Source organism: Barbus barbus (assembly GCF_936440315.1).
Source record: "Barbus barbus genome assembly, chromosome: 6".
Taxonomy (NCBI): Eukaryota; Metazoa; Chordata; class Actinopteri; order Cypriniformes; family Cyprinidae; genus Barbus; species Barbus barbus.
The window spans coordinates 5,638,160-5,652,227 of NC_136734.1; the positions used below are offsets into that span (position 1 = coordinate 5,638,160).

General features: G+C 33.4%; 1 protein-coding gene across 2 annotated transcripts; it reads right to left on the reverse strand.

Moving 5' to 3' along the window:
• Nucleotides 1-3,318: 3,318 nt before the first annotated feature.
• LOC306871523 (protein phosphatase 1F-like) lies at nt 3,319-13,293 on the reverse strand. 2 transcript variants are annotated; one of them, XM_079419537.1, is made up of 8 exons: nt 13,168-13,293; nt 12,204-12,442; nt 9,898-10,028; nt 8,693-8,895; nt 8,285-8,473; nt 6,279-6,422; nt 5,774-5,867; nt 3,319-4,748 (listed from the first exon to the last, which is right to left on the reverse strand). In XM_079419537.1, exons 2-8 carry the CDS (start codon nt 12,377-12,379, stop codon nt 4,417-4,419), a joined length of 1,269 nt encoding a protein of 422 aa, XP_079275663.1. In that variant the 5' UTR covers nt 12,380-12,442; nt 13,168-13,293; the 3' UTR covers nt 3,319-4,416. The 2 variants fall into 2 exon arrangements, with proteins under 2 accessions (XP_079275663.1, XP_079275664.1); XM_079419538.1 differs by having other exon boundaries at nt 3,909-4,748; nt 12,204-12,416; nt 13,168-13,270.
• Nucleotides 13,294-14,068: the final 775 nt, after the last annotated feature.

Consider the following 14,068-nt stretch of genomic DNA (forward strand, 5'->3'; position numbering starts at 1 on the left):
CCTTTGATTTGTGATCTTGTGTGAAATGTTAAATGTAAACTGAAAAATGGATATACAAACAATTTTCACTCAGAAAATGCTAGTAAATTTAACAAATAACGGCAAGTAACATTGAATTAAACTTTAGAGATTGTGAAGTAGGCTATAACAGACTTAAATTGTACTTTCTTGTAAAAAAAAAAAAAACTCAAATCTTTTTATTTATTTATTTACAGCTTCATAAATCATTTTTTATAGTGTAGCAGAACTGCTGTCATCTGAATCAGCAGGTTCTTTTGTTTATTTTTATATACAACATCTTCTTAAAACGTCCATATTAATGCTAGGAAACCTATTTGCTGTTTTATTTGTGATGGTTTCCCTGATGAACTTGCTGGACAGGAAAAAAAAACCTCTGAAACCTCTAAAAGCTGGACCAGTTTGTTTACCACCATCATCATTATCCTCATCATAAGGATACTGAATGCATGTTTTTCATGTATTCAACAAACATGTCAACTCTTTTAGTACTTCACCATTCATTTGAAGGGTAGTTTGGGTTATCGAAACTGATGAAAAATCTTAATTACAAAATAAAAGATTACACTAGGCTACAGTCATATAAAAGATCCAAAACAGTCACTGGGTCTTTCAAAAGGGAGCAATATGTACACTTTAGGTACTATTAAGTACTAATATGACCCTTTGCTTTAAGGTAGTGTCATATACCATTTAAAAAAGTACAAAGATGTAGGCCTACCTATTTGCTTTTGTAACCTAGCGTACTGCCTCAGTGACAACTTTGTACCTATTTTCTGAGTATATGACTCTAATATCAAGATATAAAACTTTAAGTATCTACTTGCATGGATAATTTAATGAAATAGGTATTGTTCTCAAACTATAGAAATGGGTCATTATAAGCCAATACATTTGTATATTCTTGGCCTGTAAGAGTTTTGCTCTGCAGCCATTTTGTTGTAACTGTACAATCATGTGTGTACAATTTTTTACTTTGCTTCACGTGTGAAACACGTCGGAAATCAGTCGGACAAATCTTCTCATAGGAGAGGGTAAGAGTGAAAGGAGACCATGGTAAACTAAAGTGCACATATGTGTGGTTTACCACACTATAGAGACAGCTAAACTAACACTGTCAGCTGTGGCAACTAGTGCAGTAACAAATCCAGACACCAAACTGATGTGAAAAGTACTTTATTCACATTATATCAGATGCTTGTGTCAATGGTTATAAATCCACAAAAAGTTGCATAAAACACACTTTCTAAAAATGCAGGAAAATACCACAGGACAGTAATCACATTCAGCTTGTTTATCAGATGTTGACATAAACATTACAACATGCAAGAACATTTAGGTAAGACTTACTGTAGTATTGTACAGTCAGTGTGGAATTTGTATTATTTGATCCAGTATAAAGCCTTACTTGCACACAAGATCAGCAGTAGAGGTAAATGATATGCAAAATTAGGTCTGAAAAGAGTCAGCTCACTTAGGTTTATCAGTTAAGTTGCCTGTACAAAGATGATTCTGAAAAGTACATAAAGATAAGGCACTTTATCATGTACTGTTGAGAGCTGTTACACCCATGTGTTACCATGATTTATGTTCACTTTTTAGTACAAACGGCAGCAACAATTACAAAATGTCCTATGAATAAAAAAATACTGCAGGCAAAAAGTGTATAAAAATGCACACCAGCATAAAATCCAGTGATGCACACGTTCATGATCTTTCCTTTCTACAGGACAAAAACACAGAAGTAGTTCAGTGCTCGAACCCTTTGAAAATCCAACTTTTAATACTAAGTACAATAAATGCATTAGAAGACACAGTCAAGAGCAAAACACATTCTGAATGAGCAATGTCATTTGGCACTAATGTGAACGTAAAGGAATAGTTCACCCAAAAATGAAAATTCTGTCATCAATTACTGATAGATATTCTGAAGAACTGTTTTTTTTTGTCCACACAATAAAAGTCAGTGGGGTCCCAAAAACATTTTTCATATGATCTTCTTTTGTGTTTCACAGAAGAAAGTCATACTGGTTTCGAGTAACGTGAAGGTGAGTAAATGATAACAGCATTCACATTATGAGAAAAAATATCCTGAAGGCATTGCGCTTTTAAAATGGGGAAAGACTATAATTAACAACTGTGATATCACAAAATTCCCATCATTGGCACATCCCATTTCCTAATGAATTATATGAGATCATCGCCGATGATGTGCATAGATTTTTGGCTTTTAGAGTCATCGGCAATTACAAAAATTACGTAATGCAGAATTAATATTCCATATCTAAAATGGATGAGCAATATGCAATATTTGTCAATCTAGGGGAAATAACACATTACAGTGGGATCCAAAAGTCTGAGACCACTAGTGAACATGTTTCTACATCATGAAGTGTCATACTCATCGAAAAAACTTAAATACATATATATATATTTGGGCTCAGTAAAATTTATTAGATGAAGTAAGATGCATTAGATTAATCAAAAGTGGCTGTAAAGACTTTTACAATGTTTTCAATTTATAATATTATATTATATATTAATATAATGATTTCTGAAGACTGACAGAAAAGACTTAGATTTTTATAAAATTCAACATGGATTATAATAAGAAATGTTTCTTGAGCAGCAAATCAGCACATTAAGAGTGAATTCTGAAGGATCGTGTGACACTGAAGACTGGAGTAATGCTGAAAATTCAGCTTTGATCACAGGAATAAATTACATTTTAAAATATATTAAAATATTGAAATTGTAAGTTCACAATATAACAGTTTTTACTGTATTTTAAATCAAATAAATGCAGCTGTGGTGAGCATGAGACTTGTTTTAAAAACATAAAAAAAAATCTTTCCAACCCCAAATGATTTGAAATCTCAGATTTTCAATAGTCTCAGACTTTAAGATGCCACTGTATTTTGTGGAAAACTTTAAATATACTCAATTAGGTGGAAATTTGCACTCTTTTATTCAAATATAGAATGCATTAGACTGAACCAAACGAAACATTTTCCCCATATAAAAACACCAAATCAACATCTCATCGCTCTGTCTTCCTCGTTCAGTCTCCATTAGGTTGGTGATATTCTTGGCCTTATCACATTATAGTGACTGTGCTACTATATCAGCTACTCGTCACAAGGCTTTCAAAATATTGAGCGGCCGTAACGTGAGACGACTTGCATCATGCAGGACGTGCGGTTTACAAAGTCTGGCTATGATAATATAACACCAACACACCAGTATTAACACTGATATTTGGGGGGGAAAAGGCACTGTAACAAAACGAATAAGAAATATGCATAAATAAAGGTTTACTGTACATTTTGAAAAACTGCTTTGTGAAAAGCTGCAGCAACAGATAGACGATCTTGGCAAAGTTAGACTCGTAAATACAGTTTTGGCACATGAAAGAGCGTGTTTACACAGTACAGTACAGCCATAAATACTTTTTTTGTCAAATAAATAACAGTCTTAAAAATACTAACCACCTACAACACTGGATTAGTACATCTGCTGACAGAACTGAAGGCCTTATGGTCGGTTATTTCAGTATCGAAGCTGGTGTGGTCCGAAATGCGACGCAATACTGTATGTGTTAAGACTATTCACATCGGATTTCTCTCCACTGTAACAGTCGTATCAAATAAGGAGCGCAACCAACAATACACTTGCTTTACACGCGTCTCTAAGGTATTACATTGTTTATGCGATATTAAAGAGATGGTCCATCCAAAAATGTACCTTCTGTCATTAATTCCTCACCCTCAAGTTGTTTCAAACCTGTATGCATTTCTTGTTTTCTGTTGAACACAGCAGAAGATATTTTGAAGTATGTTGTTAACTAAACAGATTTGGTTCCCATTGACTTCCTCTGCATTATTTTTTTTGTCCATACAATGGACATCAATGGGAAACCCAAAATTGTTTAGTTACCAACAAAATATCTTCTTTTAAGTTCCACAGAAGGCAAAAGAAGAAAGTAATACAGGTTTGGAATGATATGAGGGTGATTGATGACAGAACTGTTATTTTTAGGTGAACTATCCCTTTAAGCACCAGTAAATGTAAATATAAGCTGGTAAAAACAAGGCAAATAGTTAAAAGATGGAAACGATTAAAAATAAAGGCAAGTTCAAACGTAGCAACAAAGAGTTAATAAATGACCAGGGATCAGACATTTTTGGAAGAAAAAAAAAAAACGAGGAAACGCCTTTCACCTGCGTTCGATGCTTTCTTCTGAATGCATGACTGGACTCGTTTCGGATGACCTCAACAATCACATATTCTATTCAAATGCAACAACTAAATATCATTCCAGATGATGAAAAGACCATCAGTTGCTATTGGTCCCCTGATCTACTTCCATCATGGACAATTTCTTCCTGTTAACCCCATTCAGATCCCTGCAGCCGTAGCTCCTTCAGGCTCTGTTCTGGAACTCGTCTCGTAGGTCAGAAGCTGCTGCGGATCCTTGAGGAACACCAAGAGAACTGTGATGTTATCACTGGATCCAGCAGCTTTAGCATGAGCCACCAGATTCTGGGCCACATCGTCCCCCGAGCCTCCGGTCTCCCTCAGAGCCTCCAGGACCAGCCCCGGGACATCCCCAGGCCGAACCACGTCAAAGAAGCCGTCACAAGCAAGCAGAATGTAATCTTCATGACCGTTCAGCTGGATCGAGGAGCAATCAGCTTTGTTAGAGATGTATGGCTTCTGATCAAAATCACCTGTTGAGGGTTAGAAAAAGAAATGACAATGTATTTTACTAACTTGCACTCAAAAAAAAAAGATAAATTTAGTCTATATTATTTTTTATATATTTATACTTTTTTATCTATTTACATATATATATATATATATATATATATATATATATATATATAGAGAGAGAGAGAGAGAGAGAGAGAGAGAAAAAAAACTGTATTACCCAATAAAATAATACTTTCATTTAATAATGTTACTAATTAATAAATTAATACTTTTATTCAGCAATGATGAATTAAATTGATCAAAATTGAGAGTAAAGACATTTATACTGTTAAAAAAATTTATTTTTCCATATAAATGCGGTTCTATTTCACCTTTCTATACATAAAACATCCGGAAAAAATAAGTTATGGTTTCCACAAAAAATATTAAGTTGCACAACTGTTTTCAACATTACTATTATGATTATGCTTCTTAACCACTAAATCAATACATTTTACAATACAATATAAAATATATCTCAATGATTTTCACTATATATCCTAATTTATGGATTTGCCCTGAATGACTTAAGTTTGTTTTTTTTATTAAATAGACTGTTAAATATGTAGAAATATATGTATCTAATTAAAAATAAATCAGAACGTATTTCTCACTACATGAACAAATAAGTTTTATGTTATTTCCACCAATTTAGCATCATAATAATCAGCAATATATACCTACATATATTTTATTAAGACAAGCAAGTAAGCTTCAGTGAACATTTTTGAGCAATGATGCAAATTAATTGTTGAATCTGAGTTTCTGAACTGAGTCATGAACATAAATCAAACTGACTAAATCTTTGCTACTGCAGTTTATATCAGAGATGCTATTATTAATATTCTATCTTATTAATGAGCAAATAAAAAGCACATTAAATTCAGTAAAATATTGACATTGCTGAATATTGAAATATCTTCTGAATATTCAGTTTATCACCCACCCACACTTGTAAATACTCAAGAATGTTGTTTTTTGGATTTGGTTGCAAGACATTCACCTATTGCTCTGGAAACGGCATAGGTCCCATTTACCCGCCAACAACCCATGAAAGCGATGCATCCACCCAGGTCCTCAATTCTTTTCTTCTCATCCTGCACAGAAACACAAGCACAAAAATTCAAGATACAGTCTGGTGGTTTCACAACAGCAAACCCCTATATTTAGCTAAATTCAAAGAATAATATGAGAATGATACGCCTCTTCAGACTGTTTGCATGCATTGCATCATTATTACTCTATCACTTAAGTATTTATTTTGCAAATCATGTGCAGAAACGCTGATCTTAAGTCAGTCGGTGCCTCTCTAAGGACCGTTCTGATGCTTTTGCCATTCAGTGGCTGTAGTAAGTATGCAGCAAACACTGCTAATATTGATTCAGCATGTGGTCAGCAGTCGCTTCCTCTGTCTCACATTTCAGCTGCTCACAGAGAACAGACGAGCATCTGATACGCTCTTGTGGTTCTGTCTCTATTGGTCAGCAGTGGCTTGTAGTGTGTCATACCTCTCTCTCAGGTTTGTGTGGGTCCATTAGGGTCACTGGTTCTCCCTGTCGAACCAGCACAGCTTGAGAGTCGCCCAGCCAGGAGACGGTCAGGCAATCAGAGGTCAGTAAGACCGCCACACCAGTGCTGCCGCTGCGCAGACGCTGAACAAGACCAAAACAAATGAAGGTATAGTTTGCCATCCTGTGGTCACTACGAGTGTGTCACGCTATTTGTTTAATAATTATGATTATGATCTCATTACTGTAATAAAGCAATTGTTATACTATTTTATATTAAAACAATACTGTGAGAAAATGTATTTTTAAATCAGAATGAACTAAAGTCAGTGAAAGCAATGCTACCACCATTTACAAAAACTAGGGCTTGATTCATTTAAATCTAACTACAATCAGTCAAATAATTCAAATCACAATTTCAATTTTATTGTCCTATTACTTTCAAAATTAACTACACTAAATTAAACAATGAATTCTATCATTTAAAAAAAATTATATTTTAAAAATTAATAATAATAATAATAATAAATTCTAATTCTATCAATATATTTTTGCAATGAGTGCTTCATTTCCATGTAAATATTTTCACACGCAACAACAAACAAAAAAACCTGTTGGGTCAAACATTTATTTACCAATTTATATTTAAATATTTAATAACTTTATTACTATTATGTTTAAATTAACTGCACTAAATGAATTACATAATATATCTCCATTAAAATATAATTAAATAATAGATTTCCATTAGAGTGTAAGTAAAACTTAATTCATCAAATATAATGTCAAATACATAATGTCAAATAATTTAGTACATAAATCACAAATCATTTTTAATTGTGCTATTGTGTTTAAAATTAATGGTACCAATCAAAATGATGAATTTAATAAAACTGTCAGATTTTAATAAAATAATTTTAACAGAATTTAATATTTTTATATTACAAAATAGTAAAATAATAAATAATTCACATTTTAACTAAATCTTTCAACAAGGGGTGCTTAACTGTTATCTGTTATGTCAATAATTTCACAATGCAAAAAAAAAACCACCCGTTTATATTTAAAATACTGCCCCATTTCATTTTACCATATAACGATACTTCATTCAACTAACTGAATTCGGTATAATTTAAGTCTTTTCAAAAGTAAAAAAAAAAAAAAAAAAAGAAAATTGTTTTATTGAGTGGTATCAACTGGTCCATACAAACTGCCAGGTGCATGTCAATTATTGTCAGTAAAATTAATTCTTGCTTACGTGCACTGACCGTGCCAGTGAAACAGAAAGGGCTTACTCATATCCGTACCTGTGGAGGCAGACAGACACATGCAGCAAACCTGCACTGTTTTCTTACCATGTATTCAACCACAGGGGGAAACATGGACTATATTTATCTGTATTTATTACAGCGTAGGAACATTCGATCCACATAACGGTTGCATCTTAAGAAGTGGGAGAGTTGTGAAAAGATTTCTTTCCATCGTGAATCTCCACAAAATGCACCAGCTTGACAAATAAGGGGAAATATAATATAACTCCTGAAACTGATTGTGCAGTTTTTCACTAGCAGATGCACTGATAAAACAAAAAAACCTGTTTAAAGGAAAACAAGTGTACACTGAAGAAAGCCATTATAAATATCAGCTTGCTGTATTTTGTATTTGCTAGTGCATATTTAAAAGTGGTTTTGCTGTTTCATTTATGTGTTGCACATACAAATCTGAGCTCACACTGAAAATCTGATATTTCTTTGTAAATTGTTTGAAACAAGAAATCCAAAAAATATAAAATCTTAAAAATATGAAACATTATGATATAAAAAAAGAGGAAATATCTAAGATATTTTTAAGATATTTAAGCAAATCTGTACTATTGAGCATGTTAACGCCTTCTAATTTTTTTTTACAATTAATTCAGGATTCAAACTAATATGCTAATGGTATAGTTTGTAATGAAAAAAAAAAATTTAAATAAAAAAAGTTGTACTTTCATTGGTTGTTCTTACCTCTCTCTTAGCTTTGATTTTGAACATGTCATCTGTTTGTGTGAAGGTGCTTTTGAAAGCTATGGCAGCATCGCTTTTTAGTGACTCCTGCTGGCTCAGGATGATATGCAGGTGAGTGGCAGCGTATGTGGCAGCGTCCACCCCTCCATGTCCATCAAACACAGCATAATACTCTCGATCTACACCATCCTGTAGAAAACAAACAGAAATCAGATTTATTCCTCAGAACCAATTATTCTAAAAAGTCTGTGCAGAAAAGTCAATAAAGACATCATCAAATACAAACTGACCATTGTATATTTTGTATATTATGTAATAGGGAAATATGCATATTCGGGAATGGGGTTGGTTAAATATCTACCCATGCATCCCAACAACAATGCAAGGCTTGAGCTGTGGCGGTCTTACCTGCAGTCCCAGAAGCTGGTTAAACTCTTTCAGGATAATGTGACGGTCCTCCATCTTCCTGCGAGTGTTTCGAATGGCGTGAACGGAGCAGCTGTGTGTCCGTGATGAGGACGACCCAGGACTGGGCAGCTGTTTCTGCCAGGCCAAACACACCTCTCTCAATTTATTAATAAAGAGGCGCTGCAATGGCTCAGACTGCAACACTGCAGAGTCACACAGACACACAAACACACTCATCATGATGCTACAGAGTTTAAACAGAGGTTCATAGAAACCACACCTTTAGACTGAAATCACGTAAAAAAAATCAATAAACCAAGCATGAACTGGTACTTTTTCCCAGGAGAGAGAAGTTGTCAAACATAATGTAAAATCTGTCAAATCTTCATGTGCTACTTTTGTTTGAACTCTAGAGGGCAGTGATGCAACTCAGAGCATTACATTGTCATTGTAAATTCCTTATATTTATTCATTAACTTTGATGAGTATTGTCAGCCTATTAGTCACATATTTAGATATAGTAAAGCAATTTTGGGGGGATTTTTAAAATTATTTTCTAACAACAAATTTATATTAAGACCACAAGAGAAAAAAAGATGGAAAAATAATTAGCATTTCAGTTTTCAGACATTAAGATTTTTTTCTATATATATATATATATATATATATATATATATATATATATATATATATATATATATTTTAGTGCTGTCAAATGATTAATCGCATCCAAAAAAAAAAAGTTGTTTACATAATATATATATGTGTGCTGTGTTTATTTATTATGTATATATAAATACACACACATATATATTTTGAAAATATTTACATGTATATATTTATTTTCTTATGTTTTATATTATATATAAATATATTGAACATATAAACAACATATTTTTCTTATATATGCATGCATGTGTTTGTATTTATATATACATAAGAAATATACACATTATACACACATATATTATGTAAACAAAAACTTTTATTTTGGATGCAATTAATCATTTGACAGCACTGATATATTTATTTATTTGATATATTTCTCAGTTTCTTGGTATTGTATTGCTGTTGTCTTTATAATCTGACTCTATTATTTGTTCAACTTATTAACTTGTATTAAAAAGAGATCAATTTAAATGTGACAATAACTCTAAATTTCACAAACAGAAAAGGACAAGAACCAAATCAAGTGAATCACTCACAAACAACTTCCTGTTCATCCTCTGGTTGCTGTTCAGGATCGTTGGGGCAGTAGTGAGGTGAAAGGTCATCTTTAAGCAATTCAGTGACAGCAGCATTGCACATCTCTGCACCCAGCCAGGATGGGGCATTTCTAAAAAAAAATAAACATCTCACATATATCAACAGTGTGACAACACACACGCTCAAGTGAACTTGCACTATCATCCAAAATTTGGGGTCGTAAAATTTTGTAATGTTTTTGAAAGAAAATTCTTATGCTCACCAAGGCTGTATTTATTTGATCAAAAATACAGTACAACAGTAATAATATGGTGAAATATTATTACAATTTAAAATAACCGTTTTCTATTTGAATGCATTTTAAATGTAATTTATTCCTGTGATGCAAAGCTGAATTTTCAGAATCAGTCCTCCAGTCTTCAATGTCACAAGATCATTCAGAAATCATTTGAATATGCTGATTTGCTGCTCAAGAAACATGTCTTATTTCAAATAGAATTCTTTTATAATATTATAAATGATTTACTGTCACTTTTGATCAATTTAATGCACCCTTGCTAAATAAAAGTATTAATTTCTTTAAAAAAATAAAAAAACTTACTGACCAAAAAATTTTGAATGATAGTCTACATAGAGTGTGTACAAAATGTGTTGACTAGAAATTAAATGAATTTACTCCGATATGATTTTTCTTTAGATCCCACTCGTGCATTCTCACACAGCGTGGTGTAAAAGCACATCTTGCACTAGTGATTTGCTCTGTTTTTAGATTAGATTTAGCACTTTGCCTGCTGGAGCAACAAATGGCAAATGGCCCGACCACCCACTCATAACAACACGTCTATTTAAGAGAAGCATTCGGCTGCGTGAGATCTTATCTAATGACATAACAGCAAGATGTCGGAAATTACAAGAGCTGCGGTAACGTCAAGCACATCTGACCTATATCAAGACACAAAAAGGGTTAAACCTGACAAATCTGCACTGTGCAGACATCTGAATGCAGCACAGCTTCCAACAAAGAGGAAATGAAGTCTAAATGTCAGGAAGTGGGTATAACAATAGTGATTCCACTGACAGGAAGTCTGCCCTGCGTCAGGGGAGAGAGAGAAAAGCATACAGAAAGAGATAAAACTCCATTGTAAATTTAAACTTTAAAACTTCTGCACCATCGCTTTCACTTAACGCTTGGATTGCCACTGATAGTGTGCTGGGAAAAAAGCACCAAATCTCTTAATCAGCTCATGCATAGTGAAACGTGCTGACCTGGTGCAAATACTGTCAGGAAAACAGATCATACCAGACGGAGAGCGAGAGAAAGCAAATGGGAGAGAGAGACAGGAATGAGAGGAATGAGAGAACGTGTCGTGTGAAGTGAAGTGTGTCGCACTTGTGGGCCTTTTTTAAAAAATGTACAAAGTAAATGGGCATGCAAACACAACTATAAAACTGTATCTATAGCTGAGAAAGAAGAGCATGTCATCCAACAGCAAACATAAACACAAATCATCCTCTCATCCACGAAAACTTTGATCAGGGGTTTTCAAACTGGCAACCAGGGAACCCCCAGGGGCCAACAAGGGCCCATGGAAAAGCTTAGCGAAAAATAGTGGAAAATAAAATCTAAATTGAATAAATAATAACACATAAGACCTACCTAACTCAATAAATTACTTGATTCAAATAAAAAAAAATTAAAATATGATTACAATAAATAAAAATGTGGGAACCTCTAGGGGTTTACAAGGAAGTTGTGGGGGTATCCGTGGAAAACTTTAGAGAAAAACATATTATATATTGAAATAAATAAACAATAAAACACAAGACCCAAGTAAATAAATCAATAAATGATTAAAATAATAAAATAATTTAAGAAAAATAATAAAAGAATCCTCAAAGGCCTGGAACAGAGTGTTAGAGGGTCTGTTAAAAAGATTAGAGGAAAAAAAAAGAAAAACAATAAATAAAAAAGATCTAACTAAATACATAAAATATTATTTTTAAATAATTAAAATAACAATATATTAATAAATAATAATAGCAATATAATATTATAATTATAATAGTATTTTAATAAATAACACATAACAGTAAAGTAGTGAATATAATTTATTTCCAAATATTATTTTATACACATTTATATTATAAATTTCTCAATATAAATTAAGCCTTTATATATTAAAGCGCATAGCTGTCTTTTAAATCATAGAATGAGGGTCCCTTACTCGAGGATGATCATATATGGGGGTCTGTGGCACCTGAAAGATTGAAAACCCCTGACCTACATGATATGCACACAACAAACCTGGCTGAGAGCAGTCGCAGGCCCAGATCCAGACTCTCTCCCTTCACCTCCTGCATAGTGACTTTGCGGCTAAGTGTACTGACGGGAAGCGGGTCCTCTGTGCCAAGCGGGTTTGGAAACTCCTCCAGAAACCTCTCAAGAAACTTCCCAGCGTCGCCTTGCTCCGTGCAACTCATTCTGAGTGTGGATTTGCAACCTTTTGTTCAAAGCAACCTTGGATGCAAAGTTCAGGTATGAATCTACACAACAACAACAACAACAAAATTATAAATATATAAATTAATAAACACAACCATCTTCACCAGAACCTGTCTGTGTCATAAATGTTATTTGCCTCTATCAGTTTAAAGTAAATATGTTGCTAAGGTTACAGTACAACAGAGTATAATATATCATATTTAGACATAATAAATTATTGATATATAAACTTTTCTAGGCTTTGTGTTTAGGTTGATAAAATAATCCATGCAAAATAGAATGTTAAAGTGTTGGCCAATCAGAACACTCGGAGGCGGCCCGCTGTCAACATCAACCAATCATGTGCGCTTGGGGCGGGGCTAAGGAGAGGGTTTTTTTTAAGTTTACGCTTTATGATTATTTATAACAAAAGAAAGCGTATGTATTGTGATACCACGTTTTATCTGTAAAAATGTGACAAGTCATACTCTTCCGATTTTTAGATGGCAAACTACAAATACAGAATGCATCTAGTACACTAAATCTACAGATGTCTACGCAAATTTCGCAAAACTGAACTTCTTTCTAACCGCAGTGTATTGCATAAAAGAACATTTGGTTTAATGCATGACTACAAGGATTCATGGTGTAACTTCTGCATGACACCTTACGAGACTGTCGCCATTTGAAAGCAGCACAGCCGGGCCTTGGACTACATGTAGCAACTGATTAGTTTAATTAACAGTATAAAAGAGAACACAGTCGTGCGTAAACGTGCAGTATATACCTTTGAGGATGGTTGGCGTTGCTTTATGCTCCGACACTCCCTTTTTTTCCTGATGAGTGCGGTTTGAAGTGCTCGTGCATGAACGCACGCCCTTTCAGGCGCTACACAACAAAAGCCAGTCGATCTGCGGAAGTCGCTGTGACAGACAGGAAGTACAAACACAGCGATACACAAGCGACAAGGATGAACGTGAATATATTTGTCAGAACGGGATGAAGACACTCCGTGTGGTTGTCAGATCGTTTTGTCTGTGTGGGCGGTGACAGACCGAGCTTATGAATATTAATACATTCCTTTCAGCGTGCTAACCAATGAGCGCCCAGTCATTCATCTAAACTAATTAATATTCATAAGCCAAGGTTCTACTTCTTAATATGGAAATAAATGAGGCGGTGATTTCTGTAGTGACAAGGAATCATTTTTCATTATTTTTTCCAATATATATGCAAAGATCCTTTAGATGGACAACGTTAAAAACGTTATTCAAACATATTCTTAAACATGATAGTGATAGACAAATGGCTTCTTTTCTTTTCTTTCTTATTAAACTCAAACTTTTTATTTTTATATTTTTATTTAACTTTTTTAAATTTTCTTAACATTGTATAATGTTGTTGATTATATTCTGAATGAACATTGATCTTAATATTATGTTTCTTATTAAATGCATTTATGTTAAATACAGTAAATACAGCAAATATATAAATTAAGCAAATACAGAAATGTAAATCTAAAATATAGAGCAACTTGGTAAAATGTGCAACTAAAAATCTGAAGAATGCTCTTGTTGTGGTACCATGTCCAAAAAACATACTGATACCATAGCCTGTTTGTTTTATTTTCATTTTATTGTTACTAACTTTATGAATTATTTTGTCAATGTATATATATATACAGTGCC